General features: G+C 34.4%; 1 protein-coding gene across 2 annotated transcripts in view; it reads left to right on the top strand.

Annotated features, from left to right (window-relative positions):
* The window catches only part of DENND1B (DENN domain containing 1B), a 259,204-nt gene that overhangs the window by 92,155 nt on the left and 140,151 nt on the right, over positions 1-26,898 (top strand). For both annotated transcript variants that reach the window (XM_047076725.1, XM_047076726.1), the window contains exons 4-5: positions 9,710-9,759; positions 11,714-11,833. In XM_047076725.1, coding sequence (XP_046932681.1) covers positions 9,710-9,759; positions 11,714-11,833 — 170 coding nt within the window. The remainder of the gene's footprint in view (positions 1-9,709; positions 9,760-11,713; positions 11,834-26,898) is intronic.

Raw genomic sequence — 26,898 nt, forward strand, 5'->3', positions numbered from 1 at the left:
TCTTTTATTTGAAAGGAGTTAGATGTATGCTTTTACTGTAAATCTGGTATTCTCAGTAGTAATAAACAAGCGTAGGTAGAAACAGCATTTTCTTTTCTTTCTTTTTTTCTCTTTTTTTCTCTTTTTTGCCTCAGAACTTAATTTCAAGGGCCTAGAACAACGTAGGGCAGGAAAGACTCACATTTGTAATTACATATTGTCTCATTTTCATTTCTCCCCATGATTCCTTCATGTCCTGGCCCCCTTTATTTTTCCATACACCAGGTTGAACTTTGTTTCTGAAATATTAATTGTATAATCTTAATTCTTTATAAATATGGGAAATATCCACCATACAGAGACCAAGTGGGCATCAAATTTAGGCATCTGCAGATTATATGTTGGAACCTCCATGAAAACAAAGTGGAAAAAAAATACATATGATGGAGAATACTGGTTAGAAGCTTTAGCCTGTGAGATCAAGTCCTGACTCTAGCATTTGCTAGCCATGTGGGTTTGGACAAGTTACTCCGTCTCTTGGACTTCTATTTTTGTTTGTTTGTTTTTACCCCACATATAAAAGGAAACAAAACAGAAGTTGTTGTAGGGATGAAATGAGGTAATATATGTAAAGTGCTTAGGTCAGAACCTGGCACAGAGTAAGCAATTATTTTATTATATTTTAATTTAGAAAAAGAATCAAATAAAACACGCAGACTCTTAACTCACATTTCCTTGAACTGTCTGCCAAGGCAAATTTATTCTGATGATGCTAAAACAGTGTTACTTAACAGGAGTTCAACAAGTTTTTTTTTTCAGATCATGAGTGGCGTGCCAGGCTCTGATTAGGCATGAGAGGAGCTCCAAGGTTGAATAAGCCCCCAAAGATTTTAGAGATTCTTTTATTTCCATTGATCATGGTAATTGTAACTACTAGAACTTTCTGGTTTGCTACTGTCTTCATTTATCTCTGGTTACTGATGAGTGACATATGGTGATTATAATATTAGAAGTGGTTAAACACTCTATAACCTATATCTTGAAATAAATCTTTAGGAAAATAAAGACATGATGTGTTTTCATCATTGTATGAGAAAATTTACCTCGTGGATGGCCTGGGGATATTATATTTTAGAGTATTTGTTGAGAGGAGCATAAAAATATGAAGAATCATGTTGATCCTTCATAATGTTGGAAAAGAGAACAGTCACTCCTATCTCTTACCCATATGTTTTAACCAGCGCCATTTCCTTTCTTGGTCTTTATGTAGGCTAGATGCTATCTCTAAAGCACCAGACAGTTTATCCAGTCCCCTTTTGATGTCTCCATCTCTACTCCCGTATGTATCTTAATTTTGTGCCCTTGTCTGCATTGCTGCTATAACTGTCTTATTTCAGGCTGCCACCACTCACCTTGATTATTGCAGAAGTCTTCTGATTTCCTAGTCTTCAGTTTTATCCTTTTTAAATTATTCTACACAGTGTACCAGTGATCTCTCTAAAATTCAAGCCCAGTTGTGTCTCTCCCTTATTTTAAACCATTCAAAGCTTCCCTATTTTTCTTAGGGAGAGTGAACCATGATTTACTGTCCAAACTGAGATACTTATTTATTAGGTGTTTTTGACCAATGATTTTTATATGGCATGATGCAGATCTTAAGTGTACAATGAAATGAGTTTTGGCAGATGCATACACCTGTGTAACCCACATTCCTTTAAAGATAGAGACTTCTTAGCACTCTAGGAAGTTCCTTGCCACCTTCTGGTTACTCATTGTATCCCCTACCCCCCCCCCATAGCCCCAGGCTACCACTTTTCTGATTTCTATTAAAATAAATTATAACTTGGATACCTTTGAGAGTAAAAGGGGATGCTATTGATAATTTTCTGAGAAGATATATGTGAAGTTGTTCTGGGCAAACCAGGAGGAATGGTTTCCCTACTCTTTGCCTTAAGTCCATACTTCTTAGTTTGCCTAAAAGCATTATAAATTCAGTCCCCTGCTTATTTCTCAAGCTACATTCTCTTACTATTTGTCTAAACTTTGTCCTTGCTGTTTCTAATTTTTAGACTTTTGTACATATTCTTTCCTATGAGGGAAGACCATTTTTACCTCTTTTCTGCCTCCCTCTTCTCATTCTATAGCCTGGCCAGTTTCTCCTTCTACCTTCGTTTCTCTACTTAGATAGGATTTTTTCCCTTGGGACTTTAACCACACTTCTCCAGAAGCACCACTCTCAGTTTGGTTTATATGTCTCTCTTCTAGACTTCCTGGTATTTTTCACTTTTCCTGCCAGTGCTCTTAGTACATTATAATGTGATTGTCTGTGATTCCCATTCACACATTAAATACTTGGTAAATGAACATATATAAACATATTGGTAATTCATATAAATAAATTCACATGGAGTTTGCCAGTATGTGAGTACTGCTTAGACTATACCCTTTTAAGTAAATGGTCTTCATAGAACAGTTTATATTTTATAATTGTGTAACTCTAATTTAATTCTTCCAAACAAAGCCTCCAAATAGCTAAATAGACAATTAATTATGATTTTTCCAAACTTTTAAAATATACCATGATTCACATTTCTGCTAGGTGATTTTACAGACTCTACGGACTTTCAAGGGAAAAAGAAATAATAAATATACCATTGCTCCCAGGATATAATACCCATCTAGAGGTATATTTTTCAAACATCTCAAAGTGTACAGTCCCTGATATATGCTTTAAACTAAAGATTCTGTTCTTTCTTAAAGAATCAGACAAATGACAAGATTCCCATCTGGTGTGTCACAAGATTCGCTGTCTAGGGAACATTAGCAGTTCAGGCATAATTCTGAACTAGGTTTAAGGCAGGACCAGGAAAAAAAAGGTAATTAAAATTTACTGCTCTGGAATATATCCTTTTTCTGGTTGTCCTCTGTAATATAAAAATCAGTTCTCTAATGTGGGACCCTCACAGTGAATAGAGAAGATGTCATGAACATCATGACAGGAGGATTATCTGCACACGGCCTAGGTATGAAGAACCACAGAAATAATATGAATCAAGAGTCTTGCCGGACTGAAGAAAAATATACAATCAAGATTAACAAAGAACAAAGAGAGATAGCACTTTTATTAAAGGGTGGTGACGGAAAGAGAGGATGTATTTTCTGAGGGTACCCTTAACAAAATCTTTGCCAGAAACAAACAAACAAAAACACAACACGGTGTCTTTGCCAGGGAAAGGCCTAATCTGAGGTTGTAGAAGAAAGCCAGAGATAGTTTTATTCCTCAAGTTGGTCAGTTCCTTACCTAGAATTGTTAATTAATCTTTATTATGTGGATTGATAAATAAGTACATGAAACAGGAATTTTATTAGTAAATCCTCCTTAAATGAAAAATGTCTGTTGGCATGATTCTCTGAAGATAGTTTTAATTCAAAACAAGTATCAATGTGGCAGCCCAAAGTAGGCTCTTATAACATGTTAAAATCATCAGATGTGCACGTGGTATGACTTTGCAGGGTTAACAGAGTCTGCTGTTATTGTGGCTGGTTGTATAGAAATAGTAGAATATATTCAAGTCTATATCTACATATATATACCTATCCGCATGAACCTATATTAAATACATTAAAATTTTTCAAAGGAGGCAGATCAATTATTCAGTATAATATTTGTCATCATTTTAGGTCTCAGTATGCTAATGTTTTGGCACAGGTCATTGAACACAGGACCTTAATGTTGCAGTTACTCAGTAAATATTTGTTGGAATTCATATGATGTGTAAGAGTTCTTAAAACAAGTAACTAATTAATAAAAGAGCTAAGAGTTGTTAGGAGGTTTTTATATGTCTGTCATTGTCTAATCATTTATGTGGATTTCTGTTTAATCCTCACAGAATCCTCCTATAAATCCCCAAATAAATCCTCAGTCCTACAAGATAGATAACTTCTGCCCATTTTCCAGATGAGGTAAATGGAGCACATAGCCAATATCTTGTGGAGCCAGACTTTCAATATTAACTACTTGACTCTACAGGATGGCACCCTTGACTGTGATTTTCCATCTAACGTGCGTGCCTGCGTGCCTATGTGTGCCTGTTTTGTAATGATCTAATCTTAAGTCTCCCTACTTTTGAAATTCAGGAATCCTATTTCCTTTACCCTACACAACATCTAGCTGTGGATTGAAGTCATGGTAGCTTATAGGTTGACTGACATAAAACTTGTTTCTTCCTAAAGATTGAAGTCCTTTCCTGCTCCTCTTAATTCTACTTATCTTGATTTAAATGACTGCTTGATATTCACTTTTAAAGGCTTTAGTATCTGTAAATGCAGATAAATATTATAGGCAATGTTCTATTTTATGTATTTCCTTTGGTCTAGAAAATGTTACTAGTTAAAATAGGGGTGAATGAACAAAGAGGTATTTGTCGGAAAGGGGTGAGACGTTATATGGTTATTAGAAAAGAAAGGGAGTCTTCCTAAATGTTTTATTCTTAGCGGTGTATAATTGTTATTCAAGTCCTTGATTAAAAGGTAGAGTTAACCTAGGGATAAAAATTTGAAGGCGATTTTTAGTAGTATTTTTGACAAAGAAACTTTGGAAACCCATTTTCATATATCTAAATGTACGGTTTTCTTTCACAGCTTTTAAATGCTTCTCTTAAATTAATGAGGGAAATATGTTATACTTTTTATTTGCCAGGAAAACTACCTTTCTCATTGTAAATATACATATTTTTATAACATCTCTCTGTCCCGCTTCGAATCTTGGCTTTTTCATTGGCATTGGGTTAAAACTAACATGATTGCAGACTACAGAGGTCTCTTCATCCTTCAAACACTGATTGTGTTTCCACGGCACAGTTATGTTTATAGCAAAATGTATTTCCTCCTTGGCAGTTACTTAAATCTTCCAACAATAAAAATTCATTTTTAATTTTTGAAAGTGAAAAATAACTTGACCTGAGTTCCCAGCCTACGTAATTTTAGTGTCAGAATTCACAGACATACTGTGCTTTCCCTAATTTAAGGAGGAATTATGAAAGAGAAATTTATTTCTAATTGAAATACTACATAAAAGTAAATACCAAGAGAAAAATTCCACAGTGGGTTCATTTATTCTGATGGTTATTCCTTGGCTTAAAGTTTAAAATACATTCTCTAAATTTAAACAAACTTCTTTAAAAACACGAGAAGATGGTGTCTAAAGAGGCTATATGTATAACTTAACCATGTTAATATAATTTTACCTTGTAATAAAACGCAATCTGGCTTGACCACCTTGTTAGTATAGCTGTATTTCCCTTGAAAATGTAAGGCATCTTGTGGTGCCCCCATGAGTTTGCTGCGGGGCCCTGAGACATCTCTGCGCACAGTGTGGGAATCTCTGTTCTGCTCTATGCAGCCTGCTTATGACTGAACAGCTTAGTGCATGCTTCTTTTGAGAAAAAAAGTTGATTTCCCCCCATGTAAAGCACAGATTGAATTCATAGTATTAATTAATTTTCACTTATTTGGGGAAATAATATTCAAAATTAAGTAATCACCTTTTTAGAATTCTATGGCCTTGGTGAAGAATTAGAATTGACAAATAGCCCCCTTGTTGCTACAGAATGATTTTGAAAGTGTTACTGAAATGAATAAAATTATGGATATTTGAAAACTGTTCTTATATGATATTGTGTTATATTTTTCCTGAGAGCTTTGTTATAAATTTAATTACTTGATTAAAATTTTTGTAAGGAGTCTTACGAAAGAAAATATGATACTCCAGCTTCTTTATATTAAATGACATGCCTCGTGGTTAGCAGAAAATGAGTAAGTCTTAATTTTGATTTTTTCTAACTACTCCAAGGCTAAGCTAAGCATAGACCACCATTTCCCTTGCCAGTGATTAGTTTAGGAGCGGCTCTGACCTTCTGGCTAATTAAATATAATGGGAAAGTCAGCCTGTGGGGCTTCTGGGAAAGGTTTCCTCTGATAAGAAGAGAAAACAGAAAGAAATGCTTCTTTCCCTGGACACTGCTGTGTCTTCATGTGGTGTGCTGAACTCTGGCAGCTTATTTCGTGACCATGAGTAGAGGTAGCTGAGGACAAAACCAACAAACTCAGGACAACAAAGCAGGACAGCAGATTCCTGGGTCCTCAAAGAGGATGTTGAATTAACCTGTCCTGAACAAATCTACCTTGTCATTATTGCAGTGAAAGAATAACTATTCCTTATATATTAAGCACCCTACATTGATACAGTTAGTCTTATTTCTTAATTATGGATGGTATTCAAACTAAGTTAAAGAGTCAAGACCCTTATGGCGCTAGAGTGTGGGTGATCAAATGTATTTTGAAGGACCTTCCCGTTTGATTCTTAACACCTTATCTTCTAATTCTTACTGCCCTCCCATTGAGGACCTCTGGAAGAAGATAGTTATGAAATTCAATTAAGAGGACTTGAAGAATGACTGATTTTATTTGGGAATCAGGAAAGGGAAGGGGTCTAGACAACCACCATGTTTTGGTTTGGGTAACTGGGTAGGTGTTGCTGCTCTTCTAGGTGATAAGGACTACAACTAAAAGAATTACTTCAGTTTTGCATATTCTGAATTTGAGGTGTCAGAAATTGGTACTGCAGAGTAGTTAAATATATAATCCCTGAGTCAGAAATATCTAAACTGCAAGACGATGAGATTTCGTAGTTGTACTGGAACCATGGGTGAAAACGAAATTGTCTTGGCAGATATACCTTATTGGTGTGGAAGAGAGGAGGTGTAGAACTTTGGAGGCAGGGGAAGAAGTAGTGGAGAAAGAAGAAAAACAATTAGTGATGTCAGCAATGACATGACTCATTTCATCTTAGATTCTTCTCTGAGAAATTCCAAGACATTTGTAATTATTGAACTTTCATCAGGAGGTAGACTCTACATATTTTAGTTTTTTCAAAAAGTAGATTCTTAAGTGCTTTTCCCCCTTTTATTTGATTAATTTGTAATGTTGAACAGTAGCATTGTGGGATAAAGAGTTAATAAACCCCTCTAACACTAGCAGTTTACTCTCTTCTCCTTTATTTGACTGCACAGCTTATTAATACAAATGTGGGATATAGTACCAAAAACACCCACCCCAATGTATAAATTTTCATCAGTCCTTATTTCCAGTCATTTATAGGACAGCAGATGTGTTGTTTTTAGGGCATATGCATATATATGTGTTATGCCCTTTGTATTTTGCTCTTCATAATTGTATATTCTACTTCATTCTTTTTGTTATTACTATTTTTTAACACTTAACATTTTAGTCAATGTGTTCTTTTTATATAAAAATATATTTGAGAGATTTAAGATAATCCGGAAAACTCAAATAATTTTTCTTGGCCAAGGGAATCAGGTATTGCCTGAAAACAAAGCCTGTAGAGAACAGAGAAACAAAACTTTTGAAGAGTATGATCTTAAATCTTTTACATAATCTATGGATCCCCATTCAGAACTGTGCGTGTGTGTTTGATATCAAAATCACCTTATGATGGAAATATCAGACTTTATGAACACTTCCAATGCATATAAAAGTATAATTTCCAATTAACATTATTGCTGAAAGGATCCTCCCAAAAAACCCATTTGCATGTATCTTATTCCTCCCTTCAACTCTCTCTCACTCTCTCTGTCTCTCTGTCTTTTCTTTTTTAACTTCAGTTTGAATAGCACCTGTAATTAAGGAAGAAAACCGAGCCCTGGGAGCTAGGTAGGACTTTCAGCTATTGATCTGTGTAAACCCAGCTTATACTGTCAGGGGAGAAACAGTCAACTGCTGAGTTGCTTTGTCACTGACATAAGCTGAGAGAGGATTTTTTTGTCTATACTGTTTATACACTAGTCTATAGACCTGCTGGCTGGTTGAATTTTAAAGAGTGCGGAGGTTTAAAGACTTGTCCCCTGAGGGATGCTTCTGCCAGTTGGGAAGCGAGCTGAGGCTGTTTTGCAGAAGTGTGTGCCTGTGTGTTGCGTGTAGAAGGAGGGAGGGGGAGGGTGTGAAAGATTGAGCAACTAACCGGGAAACATTCTTCTTAATTTGAGTCTTAAAAAATTGATGGGAAATATATTACTACTTTGGGTGTATTTAGAAGTAGACAATGAGCTTGAAATATCTATATTGTTATAGAAATTATATGAACTTTGTAGGGGGGATATCAAAATAGTGTTCATAGGCGTAGTGAATACGATAAATGGCTTCACTTTTTGTAGCAAGGATTAGCAATGGTCAAGTGAACTGTTTTCAGTTTCAGTAATTTAAATTATTTCAAGTTTAGCAGCTCTTTTAATTACATGTAACAGAATGCTTTCAATAGTAAAACAGCTTTTTCTAAATATGGGGTCTGTGCTCATATTTTTAAAGGTATGTATGTGTTCATAAGCAAACCAGGGTACCCTGCCCTAAAGGTAGAAGGTTGCTTTTTTACATGATGCTTTTCTTTCTGCTTTAGCGTCATAAGGCTCTTGAAGCTTTCATAGGTATTGCCATTGGAATTTTGCAATGTGATGTTATTAATTAATACCTCATTGTAGTCTACAGGTTAAAAGAACTTAATAGATTCTACTTTAAAACACTCAGTATTATGTTTCTGCAGAGGATTTAAATATTCAGATATTAATATTTTCTCTGGACGCAAATTTTATTGGTAAAGAGCTGGTAGTTTTGATGGGGGTGACTACTGCCTGAAGATATTTGCTCTTTTTTTTCTTTTTGATAGGAAACATTCTCCTAAATCTCTGCTTTGTCTTGTAAAGTTACCTGGCTTTGAACTTATATGATGTGATCTTCAATTCTAAAGTTTAAGTTTAGAATCAGAGTTAATTTTTAGTTGTTTTTCATATATAACAAAATAGATCTTTCTCATTTTTTTTCCAAGCGTCCGTTATTTGTATTTTATTATGACTGTTAACGAGTATGACTTCCAAAAGCTTTTAAAATTATTTTATAATGACTATAAAATCACTGCAGGTTTCAAAATCAATAGGTTATTTTCTGTGCTCAGTTAAAACATTGATTTTCATATGAGGCAATTCATAAACAAAAATGCATAGAATAGAAGGTATGTTGTTTTAAATTTAAGGGCTTATTTTTAGATACGCATTCTTTTAAAGAATGTTATTTGAGATAAACTTGATGTTACTCTTGTTGAATTTACTGAGAGAAACATATAAATGTGTTTCTTTAGCCATAGAACGTCTTTTTTTTTTTTTTTAACCATTTTACTATGGGACATGTAGCGTTGTTTTACCTCTCAGTAATTCATTCTGCTGCCAACTTCATTCCCTTTTCTCTGCCTGCATTTTAATTGAAACAACATTTATATTTTTGAGCCAGGATCTGTCAGAAGTCCCTGTGGCTAGTCTGTGGTACAAGTAGCAGCAGACGTAGCTTACCCATATGGTGCGGTGCTTCTTGTAAAATCCATATGGCCTTGTTGAAGGGAATCCCAGCGGGGATGTGAAGGGTGTTAATACCCTTCAGGCCAGGCCTTTCCCTCCTGGGGCTTCCGTGGCATTGTCAGTGCAATCTGCCAAAGCACCAACTTAATTCCTTTTTAATAATCAATTATTTTAGTCTAGGAACCTGTGCTATTTTTCCTAAGGAAAAAAAAAAACAAATTTTTCTCCTCCTTAGAAAATGTCTCAAGAAAAGTTTTAACTGCATCTTTTAAAATATTCTAAAGCTTTTTTTTTTTAATTTGCATTTGCAGGAAGTACTACAGAGCGTGCCCAAGTTCTGTTTCCCCTTTGACATTGAAAGGTACGGTATAAGGGTATATAAGGCATCATTCAAAGTAACTTCAACTCCTCTTAGTGAGCACTTTACAATGATGATATGTGTTTTTTAGTAAAAAGCAATGTCTTTCTCTTCACCGCTTCTAACAACAACAAAAAAATTAAATAATATTTGGAGAGAAGTAGCCTTTTTACATCACTATATCTTTTGTTTTCTCCACTATGGCCAGTTAGAAGTCTTAAGGATCCATTTCTTCCTTTTGTTCTTCAGGTACATATTGTAAGCACCTGCAGAAAAAAATATCACTGTGTCCTTAATCAGAGCCTTAGAATTGTGTCTTTTAAAATGAGATGTATATATCCTGGTTTCTATCTCACTTCACCCTAATTGAAAAGACCATCTGTGTGATATTGTAAAACCCATGACTAGTTGTCTCCCAAGAATAGCTGTATAGAAATAGTGCAATATTATGGAAGGCTGCAGGGAAACCCTCCCAGCAGTTTTGAAAATCTCATTATGTTTGTATTTTACTGAACAAATACTGAATGAATAGAGTATTACCTGTGTGTAGTTGGAATTTCACAGAATATATGGGCCTTTGAGCGTAAAAACAGGTCACTTGTTTCTCACGTGATTTTCACACCCTATTATCAGTTTTTTAAGAGTATGATATGAGGGGTTTTAAAAGAAAATTTATTTTCAGAAAATATTTTGCTAAAGTAAAGATGAGTAAAAATCTGAAATTTACAATATTTAAGATCATGCCTTGTGAATGATGGGCTAATTGATACTAATAAGTATCGATACCCCTTGTTTTACCTCCTTTCTGGAGAGTAAATTGTGCTTGTTAAACTTGCAATTTTCAAACTAATAGCAAAGATAAAATAAACGAAGAAAAGCTCTCGAAAGTATATTGTGAACATTGAGCACTAGAGGGCACAGCAGGCACTAGAGGTTGTTTTTGAAGTTTGTGAAATTGTTTTCAAAACCGTCCACTTCAAAGTGTGTTTGGTAAATGTTCAGCACTTGAAATACAGGATTTCCTGACAATTGAAGGCAATTTGTAGTATTGGCATGCTATAGTAGTAAAGTAACTTCTTTTTAACTAATTCCTGTGGCTGTTTCAAAACCAAAATTTTCGGTGCGATGGATATCTTACCTTGGGACAAGGAAGCAGTTATGGTTGTCTAAGGGCAAGATTATAGCCAGTAACAGGAAATGTATTTCTATAGTTCAAATGCTGATAAAGATTCAGTGTAATAATTTACATTGTACCTTACACTGCAGTGTGACACAGAGTATGTGTGATAGCCTGATACTCAGGTCACGGTTCACTTAAATTCTTCATAGTAAGCTTTTTCTGTAGAAATTGCACTCTTGTTTTGCGCTTGGAAATCTACTCAGTGTATGGGTAGCTCTAGAAGAGAATGCTAAAAAAAGTGCCAATAGTAATTTTTATGGTACTTTACTGGGTGAGAATGTCAGCAGAAGAAGCAATTAAACAGAGTTGGTAGGGGCCATTGGATTCTAAAGCAACCTGATTTGCTGTCTAAGCAATTTTAAAATAAAATCATGAAAATAGAGGCAGGAGTTGAGCAGAATCAGTCATCGTGTCTTGGTTCTCACTTCCATGGTCTCAGTAAGAGTATTTTCAGATTTATGAAATATTTTGTAAGTACTTTCAGGCATGTGCCAGCTTACGGTGAAATACCTTATGATTCCCTACTAAGGGGTTAGTCTGTATATGTTCAATTGCTCAGCCTGTAAGATGTTACAACTTTCTGTGATATTCAGCTCATGATTTCGCTTGCACATTTCACACTCATTTTAGTTTTAGAACCTAGTTCTAGATTTGAGAACCAACTGATTGGGAAGGTGAAACCAGTGCCTCATGTACATATATTCTTGTTTCGTTTTTCTTTAAGAAAATTCTCACGCAAAAGACGCATTAAAGTTTTATAATATTGCTGTGTTTTAGGGTATCCCAGAATCAAGTTGGACAGCACTTTACCTTCGTACTGACAGACATTGAAAGTAAACAGAGATTTGGATTCTGCAGACTCACATCAGGAGGCAAAATTTGCTTGTGCATTCTTAGGTGAGTATTTGTAGTAAAACCAAACCAAAACAAAACTGGATGTATTAATCATTAACTGTGCCTTTCTTTGGTACTTTGTTGTGCTTAGGATGCTTAAAAATAATGTGTATAATATTTTTTTGCTTATATGTTTTCTCTAGATCTAAGTAAGTTGAAAAATAATTTTATTTTCTATATATAGTATCAATTAGGCTTAAAGATTTACCAGTAACAGTAAAATTTTTCTTGGAAGAATTGACTCTTTTACGATTCGTTTTTGTGGGTTTGTGTTTTGGAAAATTAAATATTTAGATGTGAGTTCAAATAATATATATGTCATCTGTTAAATAAGATGCAAAAAAAGTCAATGACAGTAATGCATGCTCTTTTCTACCACTGATCCAGAACTTGTATTTTTGAAAGTTAAGTTACTGCTTTAGGGCAACGGTTGTAAACTGGTGATTCTGGGTCAGAAATGTTCAGAGATGTTTTGTTGGTCCTGTGATGTTTTAAACATTTTGAAGATGTTTCTAACTTTATACATTGTAGTAAAATTTTGCCTAAAATTCAAGTTTCTGATTTCTTTTGCCAAATGGGAATGACTGCTAATTCTGGTCTTGCACTTCCCAGTAGCAGCAATAAGCTGGAACTAAGCAGCAGGTTTGTAGTTGTGCCATGAGTTTGCTAGTTTGTCACCAGCCCTGCCTGTCCTGCTTCAGTCGCTTACATCATCTGCTTGCCTCAATATGTAGTTAAGAATGTGTCTCCTTTTTGTAGACCTAGGGTTCTGAGATGCTGGCTGTTGACAAGGAAGGGACCTAAAAATTAGCTTCCCTTTAGTATGTCTTGATGAATCTGAAATCCAGATGTATTCCACAAAAATAAGATTCTATACTGTGGTTATAATATGGATATTGGTCAAGCTAGATTCTATAGAAATGCTTGTAGGAAAAGAAATAACATTTAATAGTAAAATATTGCAAAGAAAGCTTTGGTGTAAATTTGATGTTCGTTTGCTGTTTAGCTACATTCATAGCATTCTTTGTGCTTTAGGTTCTAAATTTACTCAGAACATTTGTTAGAGTTGGAGAATTTTCTTCAATCTTTATTTGAAAGTAAATGCTTAACTGTTTTGCAAGTAATTATGTTTTATCTGGACGAGTATTATGCTTCAAACTATAGGTTGTGATTCTTACAATTTAAAGCTGGTTGGTTGTGCATTGAGAGTGGGGGTGACAGTGTGGAAAATGGGTTGGGAAAGCTCCTTTTATCATTGTGTTTCATGCTGAAGTTTCCAAAGGGGGGTATAACCTTATCTACTCTGTCCAAGACAGGTTTGTCCTCAGAGAAAGACCAAAAGCTGTATGTCCTTCTAATTTTTCTCTGTCAATCTTAAGATTTTTCGTTAAAATGTCAAATTTACAGAAGAGTTTCAAGAATACTACAGTGAACTCTTGTATATACATCAACCAGATTCACAATTGTTAACATGCTTCTCTCTCTCCTTCCTCCATGTCCCTCTCAGTACACATACACCCACAAGCAAATTCTTTTTCTCTCTCTTTCTCTTATGGTTGTTTTTGCTGACCCACTTGAGAGTAAATTACAGACATCATTTTTCTGTAATATTTGAACCTGCATTTTTACAACTTACCTCATTGCCTCTGAAATGAGTTCCTGATATTGATAATTAAAGATTATGAACCTTTGTCTTCATGTTGAACTGTTAAAATATTTTGAATACACTGAACCTATTCATAATTAGCAAACCATTCTTAAATATTCAGAATAGTCCCTACAAATGTGCTTATAGAATAAACATTCTTGGAAATTTCTGCTTAAGTTTAGGAAAGCCAATATTACTTCAGAATATTTACACAAAAAAGGACTATAGCTATTTGTTAAATTCGTGAATGACTGGTATAGTGTTCATGTCTCCAAACCAGGGGTCATTAATTTGGAGAAAACAGATTCTAAAAAAGTTACAGTAATCGAGTTATTGTTGTCAAACTTGTATATGTAGAAGAACATCTGAGTGTTGTAGTACTTTTTGGATTAGGAATAGTTTGACCCGCAGAAAATAAAGTTATATTACATACATTTAATGAAAGAGTAAAATCACACATGCCAATAAAGAAAACCTTTCACAATCTGCATTACTGGGTTATTTTATGTTTAAAAAATATTCCTTTTTCATCTGTATCTGTTCATTTATTTTTGTCATGTGACAGTGCTTTCTGGTAGATAAGAAATAGGTATCAAGGCTTTATGAAAAAAAAAAATAGGGGAGAGTCTTTAATTGACAAGTTTCTATTCTCCAGCTTAGTTTTTCCTAGGAAAGTTAAAAAAGACTGCCATCTCAAGATTTTAATGGCATAACAGAATCTTTGTCCTGAAAGGCAATGTGCTCTGTTGAGAATAGCCAGATTAGGGAATAGCCAGTAAATTAGAGAGCTATTTACTTTTAATTGTGAAAGAGAATTAAAACTTAGTGGAATTCAGCAGCGTATTCAGAAAGTTGTTGGGGCGCCTGGGTGGCTCAGTTGGTTGAGTGTCCAACTTTAGCTCAGGTCATGATCTCATGGCTCATGGGTTCCAGCCCTGCATCGGGCTCTGTGCTGACAGCTCAGAGCCTGGAGCTACTTCAGATTCTGTGTCTCCTTCTCTCTTGACCCCTTCCCCACTTGTGCTCTCTCTCTTTCTCTCTCAAAAATAAATAAACATTAAAAATTGTTATAGGTAAATACCTATTTTAAGCTATTAAAATAGCTTAATAGTAATTAATGTATGTCTGTGAAAATAATTTTAACAAATCTCTTAAATGCTATAGTAAGGAGAATAATGGTGTTCTGGGTCCTAGTTTGCCTATGAATTAGAGCAGGTCTCCCCCCAGTTTAGATTTAACTTTATAATTATTGAAAGGAAGGATAAAACTTTAAATGTACTAGAAGAAAATATTGTTGGTTTTTAAAAATTACTGTAGTTATGAGTGCTTTACATCCATCCCTACTATTGAATCTTGAGGCCAAAAAGATTGGCATCTTTGTATGATGATGGAAGCTTTTGTTAGATGACAACAATAATAAGGGAATTAAAAATACCAATAATGAGTGGCACCTGGGTGGCTCAGTTGTTTAAGCGTCTGACTCTTGATCTCAGCTCAGGTCTTGATTTCAGGGTCATGAGTTCAAGCCCTGCTTTGGGCTCTGCACTGAGTGTGAAGCCTACTTAAAAAAAAAAAAACAAAAAACCCAAACCAAAAAACAATAATGAAGTGATAAGAATATATTTACAATCACTGTAACAGAGTTAATAGCCATGATACATAATAAATACCTACAAGTTAATGACACAGAGCCCAATAGAAGAATAAGTAAATCCTCAAAAAACTAGAAATAGAACTACCCTCCGTCCCAGCAATTGCACTACTAGGCATTTATCCAAGGGATACAGGTGTGCTGTTCGAAGGGACACATGCACCCCCATGTTTATAGCAGCACTATCAACAAGAGCCAAAGTATGGAAAGAGCCCAAATGTTCATTGATGGATGAATGGATAAAGATGTGGTATATATGTATATGTGTATATATACACATATAATACACACAATGGAGTATTACTCGGCTATCAAAAAGAATGAAATCTTGTCGTTTGCAACTACATGGATGGAACTGGAGGGCATTATGCTAAGTGAAATTAGTCAGAGAAAGACAAAAATCCTTTGACTTCACTCATATGAGGACTTTAAGAGACAAAACAGATGAACATAAGGGAAGGGAAACAAAAATAATATAAAAACAGGGAGGGGAACAAGACAGAAGAGACTCATAAATATGGAGAACAAACTGAGGGTTGCTGGAGGGGTTGTGGGAGGGGGGATGGGCTAAATGGGTAAGGGGCATTAAGGAATCTACTCCTGAAATCATTGTTCACTATATGCTAACTAGGGATGTAAATTTTAAAAAATTTTAAAAAAAATTAAAAAAAAAACCTTATATGACTTTACCACCCCCCCAAAAAAAAGAATAAGTAAAGTATCTGAATAACATATTCACACAGGAAATTTAAATAGCATATACACCTATGAATGATGCTCGGCCTTACTGAAGGTGAAAGAACTGAGCACATTAAGATTGACAGAAGTGGAATAAAAAAAACAACATGAGGGGAAACAGACATGTCATGTACTGTTTATGGGACTATAAAATGACATAACCTCAATTTAATAATACCTATCAGATTTGTAAAATCTCATGCTCCTTAACTTAATTATAGGTCCACAATTTTAAATCTCAGGAATATTGCCCGTAGTCATCAGTAAAGTGTGAGCAAAGTTACTACAGCATGGTTTATAAGCAAAAAAATGGGACATAAATATCCCTCAGTAGGAGTCGATTAAGTATGTTATGGTACATTCCCCAGTCTCCCCTGGTAACCAACCCCCCCTTACCTGCTAGAATGTTCTCTGTGTTTTTCACTGATGTGTTACTCTCCCAGTGCCTACAATAGTGCCTGGCACATAGTGAATTCTTAATAGTTATTTGTTGAATAATTAAATTAATGTATAAATGACAGGATGGAATATTATTTATCTATTAGGGAAAATTATATATACATACAGATTCTGACTCAGAGAAATGTTTATGATATATTGTGAAATGAAAAGTTTCTTTCATGGTACGTTCTTATATTATTAAAGAACAATTTATATGTGTATATAAATTCATGTATTTTAAGAAGTAGTTAACAATGAGAAAGAGCATATATTAACATATCATTGTATATATTTATAAAAAAGACTTAGAAGGATAGATCTCTAATTTTGTTTTACTTTACACATTTCAGCATTTATCCATTTTTTTGTGTGATGAATGAGGCATTTTAACCAGCTTTTCCTTGTTCTAAAATCTAGATATTAGAACTATAAATAGCATATGAAAATCAGTAGGAATTTAACCAGATCATCTTTTGTCAGTTAAAATATGTAGTCTCTTTGCAAGATAAGAGATTATTTTACTAGTGTGTTTTATTAAAGGCCCTTCAAAGGGAGTCACTTGATCATTGTGGTATAGCACAATTAAGAATGGAAAGGGTCGTTTCATTCTGTGCCCTTGCCTTTGAAATTTGGAGTCACAGTGTGTGAAAGAATGACCTTTGGAAGAGAAAAAAATATGGCTTGTGAAATGACTTTCCCATCCCCATCACGGAACCTGAGATTAGTGTTTTTCTATAATTTCAATTACGAGGTGGTTGGAGAAATGCTGCTATGTCTATAATTTATTTCCTATTGTTTGTTTCCCTTCCAACACTGCTCATTTAATTTCATTGTATCCTTAAGATGTAGAAGAACGTTTGTTTGTTTCAATATGAAACCAAGACTCAGAATTTAGTAATTTTCTGAGGTGAGTGGGGAAGGAAGGTAGAATTATCTAATAAACTATTCACAGGACTAGTTAGGGCGATCAGGCCTATTCATCTGAAGACCAGGTTTTTTTGTATGTGTGGGTTTTTGTTGTTGTTGTTGTTGTTTTTGTTTTGTTTTAAATTATGGAACGTGGTGCTTGCAGGGTTGTATGAGAGAATCACCTATGCTGGTATTCTGAGTTTTAACTTGGGAGTAATGTTTGATTCTGTTTTGTGGGAGTGTCCTAGTTTTCTTAGAATCCCACCTTAGTTCTAAGGCTTCTTAGAGTTTAGCCTTTAATAGGGCTAAAATTTTAGAAATATGACAAAATACTTGCATAAGCAAGAGACAGACATATATGTCTTTAACCATGTTTTTCTGATAACAAAAATAATATATTTTACTAGGGAAAATGAGGAAGATCCAGAGAAGTGTAAAAAAGAAAATAAAGGCACTTGTATGTGCAACACTTACTTAAATTTTTGTATTTCATTCTTGCCTCATTTCTGTAAGACTTGTTAAAATACATTTACAAATCTTCCTGTCAGATAGCAAACTAAATAATGAACTTAGTCTTTAGTCAAAATTTTTAAAATGAATGCATGCAAGTACAGCAGTTTATAAATTGGGAAAGTTGCAGTGGCTTTCACAGTATCCCCTGTAAGTGCTAAGAGGTTTGCACATGCTCAATCGACAGTTTTTTCTTTCCTTAAAAGTTGAGATTTAACACAAAGATGATTTCCTTTCTGATTATAGTTCTTTAAATTTTTAGTTACATGTATCTTTACCTGGAATATATTATGACTTTCAAATATGAAAACTTTTCATACCTTGTCCGTGAACCTGTTGTGCAGAATCAGCCATTTATATTGAAACATACACCATTCTTAGGTATTCCTCTGTGAGATAATACTGGTTTTATTATTTAGGGGTTATTCTCAATATTAAATGATTTAATATCCTTAGATAGAAATTAATATTTTTCCTGTTGCCTTTGTAATATTCTACTAAACACTTTAAATTTTCTCTATTGTGATTAAGTATATATTCACAAAAAAATCTTTTCATTTGTATTGCCTTCTAGTGGTTGTATTTTAACGATCTAAGTTTTAAAAGAAAAATATAAATGTCTCTTGAGTTTGTTGATATTTAACAGTTTAAAATATTTTAGGTCCTTAAAGATAGTCATAATGAGGATGAAATACATTTAAAGGTGGTTAAGATTTTTAATATGAAGTAAAATTAAGTATAAAAGTTGATGTTTACTTTTGAATTTTCAGCCATGGTTGTATACTTTAGCTCTTTCTATGGCATATCTATCCTAGCTTAACAAGATTTCCAAAATGTTCTGAGATATTACTAATTTAAATCTTGCCGTTGTTTGTATTTAGAATTGCTTTCACATGCTAACAAAAATGCAAGAAATAACTTTTTCTCCCCCTAATTTGATTAACATAATTTTAGAACGATAAAAGTGTTGCCAAGGGTTCAAAATGAAATGCCCTAATAAGGAAGACAGATTGATGTTTAGTGTTTAGGGCCTTTGTAGTCCCCTCCTGTGCCTCCCCCTGCACTTTAACTCATACCAAACTTGAAGCTTTCACACTCTTCCTCTGGGCAAATCCCTGAGAAGCAGAATGTTTCAATTTTACACATTTTGTGTCAATTTTCCAGACAGAAAAACAGCCTCTAGACATGAGACGTTTTTCTACGGAAAGGCAGTTTCCTTAGTTTTATTTGATTACTCTAAGTTAGGTTCCTGCTGATCACTTAGACTGTTAGTGGTTACCTGACTATTTGACAAAAAACATTTCCTTTCCTTTATTTAACCTTTGACTTTTGGATGTAAAAGTTTTATCAGCTCTATAGTGGAAGCACAAGTGTGGGGGAAGTCTTCTTACTGCCACAAAATGGATTCATGACTTTATACTTACTGTGTTTTGCCTTATGTCTTCACAAAAAATAAATAAATAAGAAAATCTCATGACTAAACTTGAAGAATCTCTTGCCTTTTAAGCAAATAATTGGTCTAAATGTATTTATTTTACATTTATATATGTTTGCAAGACTATGAGAGTCACAGTTATTCTTTGTTAGAGAAATTACATTTTTGGTTTTATAAGACTCAAGTAAAATATTGTCGTTATAGTATGTTGAGTACATTTTTTTTTAGCTTTCTAGGATTTTTGTGGTTGGTTGTAAGAAAGCAGATTTTGACTGTCTTTGGGACTATAAAATTTAGTGAAAAAATATTTTAACTTACAATTCATCAGTTTAAGGGCTTGTATATTAGTTAGAAATGGCTTTCAGCATGTATTGTTTGAAAATTATCTTAAAAGCCACAAAAGTAAAAAACATGAGAATAACATTTCTTACCCAGCATCTTAAGCTTATATAATTTACAATGTTTTATAAGTTTGTAACTTTTATAATATATGTGTTATTTTTACTATACACATTTTGTCTGTAAAGTTTGCAATGGAATCCTGTTAAAATATTTGAATTACTGATGACTTTGTACTCCAGAGCATTTTCTTTGTCATATGAAAGAATGAGCAGGACTTCCTGTTGAGTAGTTGCTTCATAACAAGGATTGTGAATTCAGTTACCTACAGGGACCAGGAACAGGATTCAAATGAGATACACAGGTTAAGTGTCTGACAATTAGAAGTCGGGATTAGTGTGGTGATCCAAACAGCACACACCATATCCAAAGACTGGAGTCATTACACAGCTCTAGGTACTTGTTACAGAGTGAAAAATGCGTGCCTGGTATTGCCAGTTCTTTTGATTTCTAAGAGGAGCAAGAAGTCCAGATTTTTAAGTGAATTATCTCAGGTTTAGAAGGTGGCAACTTATTTAAACAACAAAGGTGGGTTGATCACACAGAATATGCCCATTGGGCTGGAGATGGTTAGTCTGCAGGTCGCCAGTCTGTATCCTCTACTCTAGATACTATTGTTTATTAGCAACAGAAAATGCCCAAGCTTCCCTGATGTTTCTAGGAGCATGACTGGTTGTAGAATAGCTCCACTTTGATGTGTGATGTTTTTATTAAAATGTGAATGATATTTAGTCTTTAAAAAGGAGCTATTATCACCAAGAATCAGTACAGTTCACAAGTGCATGTTATGTGTAACTAATCACCGTGCTTTAGATGGCGACACTGGTGTATCAGGAAGTGCTGTAGAAATTCAAGTCTGTTTCTCTATCTCCTATGAACAAATTATATACAGAAAAAGATACTGACTACACAATAGAGATTGAAGTTATAAGTCCTCCTATTGGTTAAAACATCATACTTAGATTGTTGGTAAGTAGACTTATATTACTTTGAGAGGGATGTTGTTCCATGTTGCAGGCCATGTCCTTTCAAAATTTTCAAAATTTTCAAAATTTATAATTGGAAGGAATTGCCAATATGCTAGATGAAAGAATTAAACAGATCTTTATCTGCTGAGATATTTGTCTATATGAACAAAATGTAATTTAAAAGGCTCTGGACAGTAGTTAGATAAACAAATTTTGGAAGATAGAATTTGCTTAAGCAGATAGAAATTATTAATAGACTGATTTAGGTTTAAACTGAAATATATTTTGTCATGGTTTATTTAGCTACCTGAAAATGTCTGGTCATTGGACTTGTTTATTCAAAGGTTGGATATTATCAAACTCCATGCCTGCATTGGGTGATGGGCTATCTACTGTGGACCCCTGAGCAAGTATTGCTGTCAGATTGATCAGTGTTCTAATCCTGGTCTTGCCATTTGGTAACTTTGTGACCCTGGATAATTTGCTTTAATTTAGTTTCGTCAGTTATAAACTATGGCATTATTTTAATAATTAAAGGAGATAACACATACAAAGTATGTAGCATGTTTACATACATATAGTTAGTGCTTAAGAAGTTTTATTCCCTGTTCTTCCAATTATTTTTACATAGAGAATCTCATTCGTAGATTCTGCTCTGTATTCTCTAGATGGGCATAGAACTAATAAGTCATGTTACCCAAACAGAAATAACAGAGCATGATGGACCCTTACACATGACTATGAGAATATCCCAAATGTAAACTTTGTTAGAGTGTTTTTTAAAAAATAGTGTTAGCCTGATTTACAGATGAAATCATATTAGAGGTAGTTATAAAACATCACTGTGTCTAGCAGTGCTGTAAACATAATTAAGTTGAGTGTTGAATTTGATAATTAAGACACAACATGAGAACAAAATCCAGCGTATCATGTATCAAGAACAAACATAGCTTGGTACCAGGATGAAATTCAGTAAGAGTTAGTATTCTTGGAGATCATAAAAAATAGCAGTAATTATATAGATACCAAAATACCTAACACAAATGAAACTGATAAATCTTGAGAAGTAACCTAAATGTTAATCAGTTATTTAATTCAATTTGTTTTATTTTCAAAAACAGTCAAATAATCTTACAGATAAATTATATAAATTAGCTTCTAATGAAAAGTAGGGTTTTAGTTCATCTCCACATTTGGAAAGAAAATTGAAAGAGGAAGATGGCCAATGAAAACTAATAATGTAAAGATGAGAAATCCAGAACATTGAAAAGCATATTTGCACTGTTGGTGGGAAAACAGTATAGGGATTCCTCAAAAAGTTAAAAATAAAACTACCTTATGATCCAGCAGTTGCACTACTGGGTATTTACCCAAAGAATACAAGAACACTACTAATTCAAAGGGATATATGAACCCCTGTGTTTATAGCAGCATTACTTACAATAGTCAAGATATGGAAGCAGTTCAAGTGTCCATTAATTGACTAACAAATAAAGAAGATGTAATATAAATATGTGTATAATGGAATGTTATTCAGCCATAAAGAGGAATGAAATCTTGCCATTTACAATGGCATGGAAGGAACTAGAGAGTATATAATGCTAAGTGAAATGAGTCAGAGAAAGACTAATACCACATGATTTCACTTATATGTGGAATTATAGAGACAGAGACAAAGCAAATTATGGAGAACAATCTGATATTATGAGAGGGGAGGGTGGGGTGGTGATGGGTTGAATAAGTGATGGGGATTAAGGAGTGCACTTGTGATGAGCACAGGGTGATGTATGGAACTGGTGACTTAACTATATTGTATACCTGAAACTAATAGAATGCTCTATGTTAACTAACTGGAATTAAAATAAAAACTAAAAAAAAAAGCATGCAAGATGAAAAGAGCGTTAATGTATTTTGTCTAGAAAAAGATTATCTTATTTTGTAATAACTTACGATATATTTATTATAATTTTTATTTTTATAATGGACCAAGAAAGAAGAATTTGGGTTAAAATGGTTTCACATTATTTAAGTAAGGTGGAAATGACAATATAAGGATTAACAGGTAGACATGCAACCATCTAAAATCAATAAATTTTGCTTTATCTAAAAATTCTTGAGAGCAAGATAGAAACAGAACAGCATGCTCCTTGAATAGATTAGGTCTCATCTTATGTGAACATACAGATCTGAACTACATGACATATTGAAATTTTCCTGAGGTGACACTTTCTTCAGGCCATTAAAAGTTGAAATATGAATATGAAATGCTTGCAAATGAAAGAAATGGCACTTGTATCCAAGGAGCTGTGGAAGGACATTCTCCATGAAAATTATTTCATTTGAGTTATAAAGAGTGTAGAAAACATGATGTGGTAATTTGCATGGTATTGAGTTGATAATTTAAAAATAGTGTTAGTAATCTTTTTCTTTCTTTCTTCTTTTGTGAGAGATACAGTAGAATAGCCATCTGAGCACTAGAGTTAAAGAGTTGAATAATTTAAATAAGAAAGTTGAGAATACCTATACTAACTTCTGATTTTCAGGTTTCCCGAAGGCTGTAGACTGGTTGTTCTTTAGGCCTTTGTAGTTTATTCTTCTATTTAACTGTTCTTAGTGGGATTAGATTTTTTGTCTCCTATATCCTGGTGTTCCTTTTTTTTGCTTCACTGTCTCAGTTTGTTAAAGCCATCCTTTGGTAGTCTCCCAAAAATAGTGCAAAGGAGGTAAATTTCTGAGTCGGAGCATGACTGAAAATGGTATCAGTCTAGCCCCACCTGTGATTGGTAGTTTCTCTGGGCAGAGAACTATAGTCAGGGAGATAGACACGCCGCCCCCCCCCCCCCCCCCCCGCCAGGTGGCACAGACCCTGGGGCTTGCCACCTGCTCCCTCCTCATTGGCTCTCTGACCTGTGTCAAAGTAAATTCCAGATCCTAGGAGAGAAAGTCCCTGGGAATGCAAGCACATGGGGTGGGGTGGGGAGGACTCCATGATGTCCCCGCCATTTCTGAAGAAAGCTGCCTTGCATTTTGAAGGCATTATCTTCTTACTTTCTGGAATTGCCTGTTTGAGAGGCTCAGTGGCATTTTGAATTTAATTCCTTTGTATGTTACGTGTTTTGTCCTTCTGGAAATTCTTAGGTGCTTTCTGTCCCCTGTTGTGGAATTTTTCACTGTGATATTCTGGTTTGGCTCATTGATTTTACAGTTTGCTCAGTGGCTCTCTCATTCTGAACACTCATATCTAGGAGTTTTTCCAGTTAACTTTTAAAAAAGAAAATTTTATTGCTGTTTTCCCTTTTTTCTTTCTTTTTGGAACTACTGTTAGTCAACTACATGATTGAGTCAGGTACATGATTGGTGCCCTGATATTTTAATGTTTACTCTCCTATTATCTCTTCATTCTAGTTGCTAGGAGATATTCTTGATTTACTTTCTAACCTTTCTATTGATTTTAAGTATTTCAGATTTCGTATTTTGAACATCTAAGAGTTTTTTCTGTTTTTTAAAAAATTTTCTTCACTTCTTTTTTAGATTTCATTCTAAGAGCATTCTGTTCTTTATTCAGCTCCTAAGAATATTAGTGATAACTTTTTAGAGTTCTCATCTGTTGTTTGTATTGTCTGTGTTTACTTGGAATTCCTTTTATGTTTGTATTGATGTCTGTATTTCCTCAAATGTCTGGTGGTCGGACTGTTAATTTATATTTAAGATAGAGGCACTAAACTGCATTAGAAAACTTTGTCCATGCAGTGGTGGGTTTCATTCCAAGAAAATAGGACCTCTGAGGTTTTTTTGTTTTTGTTTTTGTTTTTTTCTTTGAAAGATTCCTGGATCAGTGTTTCAGGATCCTGGGTTGGGGGGAAGTGTGCAAATATACTAGCTACTGGTCATTTTCCCTTCTGTTGGCACCTAGATTTTGGTGTTCTTTCTTTTGCTAAGTCAGTTATCATTCTTCATTTCCTTTTTGTCTTCACAAAACCATTCACCTGTGTTGATGTCTGTTACTTTTTTCTCCATTTCTCTTGTCCTCATTAATTTATACCCTTTTTACTCATTTACTCATCATTTTAGTGCCATTTCCAAAGGGCACAGAGATAAATGTATGTATTCAATGTGCTAGATTTAACTATAAGTTGGTAGATATTTTAAAATATAGGCATATTTTATATTATTAGTTAGTATTTACAATCATTATTTTAAAGAACTCTATAACAATTCTGCTGAATAAAGATACTATTTTAACTGTTCTTCTGTTATGACTTTAGGTTACTCTTGAATGAAAAAGCATCTTTCATAGCCATTAATGAATCAGACATTATATGAAAAATACAGATAGAAAGTTGTTTTTCTAAGCCTTGTTCATTGATTTTTAAATTTTAAATTTGTTTTATATATATATATATATATATAGTGTGTGTGTGTGTGTGTGTGTGTGTGTGTGTGAATGTATACACACACACACAGACAACTCTTGTCAGGATACAATTATGTAGTAAGAGCATCACACTGTTTCTCTTAGAAAGTAGTCTATTGTAGTAATTCTTTACAAAAAAAAGAATATTTGTTAATTGATACTTTACTGGTGTTTTGTGGTTTACTATTCTTCTATGTGAAAAGCATACATTTTAATAAATAGAGCTTTGAACAGATTTTATATCTGCTAGTGTCTTAATTTGTTAATAAGTGCAGCTTTTTTGTGCACAACTGAATTTTGGACTTAGCATATTTTGCTTTCATAAAAATTAATTATAGGTGTATCTAGTAAAATGAATTAAAATGAATTTTCGATTATACGTGTTTTTGGTATCTAAAAGCTTTTTTTTAAGTTAAATTTTGTTTTTTATTTTTTATTTTTTTATTTTTTTTAATATATGAAATTTATTGTCAAATTGGTTTTCATACAACACCCAGTGCTCATCCCAAAAGATTCCCTCTTCAATACCCATCACCTACCCTCCCCTCCCTCCCACCCCCCATCAACCCTCAGTTTGTTCTCAGTTTTTAAGAGTCTCTTATGCTTTGGCTCTCTCCCACTCTAACCTCTTTTTTTTTTTCCTTCCCCTCCCCCATGGGTTCCTGTTAAGTTTCTCAGGATCCACATAAGAGTGAAACCATATGGTATCTGTCTTCTTCTGTATGGCTTATTTCACTTAGCATCACACTCTCCAGTTCCATCCACATTCCTACAAAGGGCCATATTTCGTTCTTTCTCATTGCCATGTACTACTCCATTGTGTATATAAACCACAACTTCTTTATCCATTCATCAGTTGATGGACATTTAGGTTCTTTCCATAATTTGGCTATTGTTGAGAGTGCTGCTATAAACATCGGGGTACAAGTGCCCCTATGCATCAGCACTCCTGTACCCCTTGGGCAAGTTCCTAGCAGTGCTATTGCTGGGTCATAGGGTAGGTCTATTTTTAATTTTTTGAGGAACCTCCACACTGTTTTCCAGAGTGGCTGCACCAGTTTGCATTCCCACCCACAGTGCAACAGGGTTCCCGTGTCTCCACATCCTCTCCAGCATCTATAGTCTCCTGATTTGTTCATTTTGGCCACTCTGACTGGCATGAGGTGATATCTGAGCGTGGTTTTGATATGTATTTCCCTGATGAGGAGCGATGTTGAGCACATCTTTTCATGTGCCTGTTGGCCATCCGGATGTCTTCTTTAGAGAAGTGTCTATTCATGTTTTCTGCCCATTTCTTCACTGGGTTATTTGTTTTTTGGGTATGGAGTTTGGTGAGCTCTTTATAGATTTTGGATACTAGCCCTTTGTCCGATATGTCATTTGCAAATATCTTTTCCCATTCCGTTGGTTGCCTTTTAGTTTTGTTGATTGTTTCCTTTGCTGTGCGGAAGTTTTTATCTTCATGAGATCCCAATAGTTCATTTTTGCTTTTAATTCCCTTGCCTTTGGGGATGTGTCAAGTAAGAAATTGCTGCGGCTTAGGTCAGAGAGGTCTTTTCCTGCTTTCTCCTGTAGTGTTTTGATGGTTTCCTGTCTCACATTCAGGTCCTTTATCCATTTTGAGTTTATTTTTGTGAATGGTGTGAGAAAGTGGTCTAGTTTCATTCTTCCGCATGGTGCTGTCCAGTTCTCACAGCACCATTTGTTAAAGAGACTGTCTTCTTTCCATTGGATATTCTTTCCTGCTTTGTCAAAGATTAGTTGGCCATACTTTTGTGGGTCTAGCTCTGGGGTTTCTATTCTATTCCATTGGTCTATGTGTCTGTTTTTGTGCCAATGCCATGCTGTCTTGATGATTACAGCTTTGTAGTGGAAGTTAAAGTCTGGGATTGTGATGCCTCCTGCTTTGATCTTCTTCTTCAAAATTCCTTTGGCTATTAGGGGTCTTTTGTGGT

The sequence above is a fragment of the Lynx rufus genome, unplaced genomic scaffold (genome assembly GCF_022079265.1).
Source record: "Lynx rufus isolate CCGP_SWC_20201006 ecotype Redwood Valley unplaced genomic scaffold, mLynRuf1.p SCAF_15, whole genome shotgun sequence".
Classification (NCBI taxonomy): domain Eukaryota; kingdom Metazoa; phylum Chordata; class Mammalia; order Carnivora; family Felidae; genus Lynx; species Lynx rufus.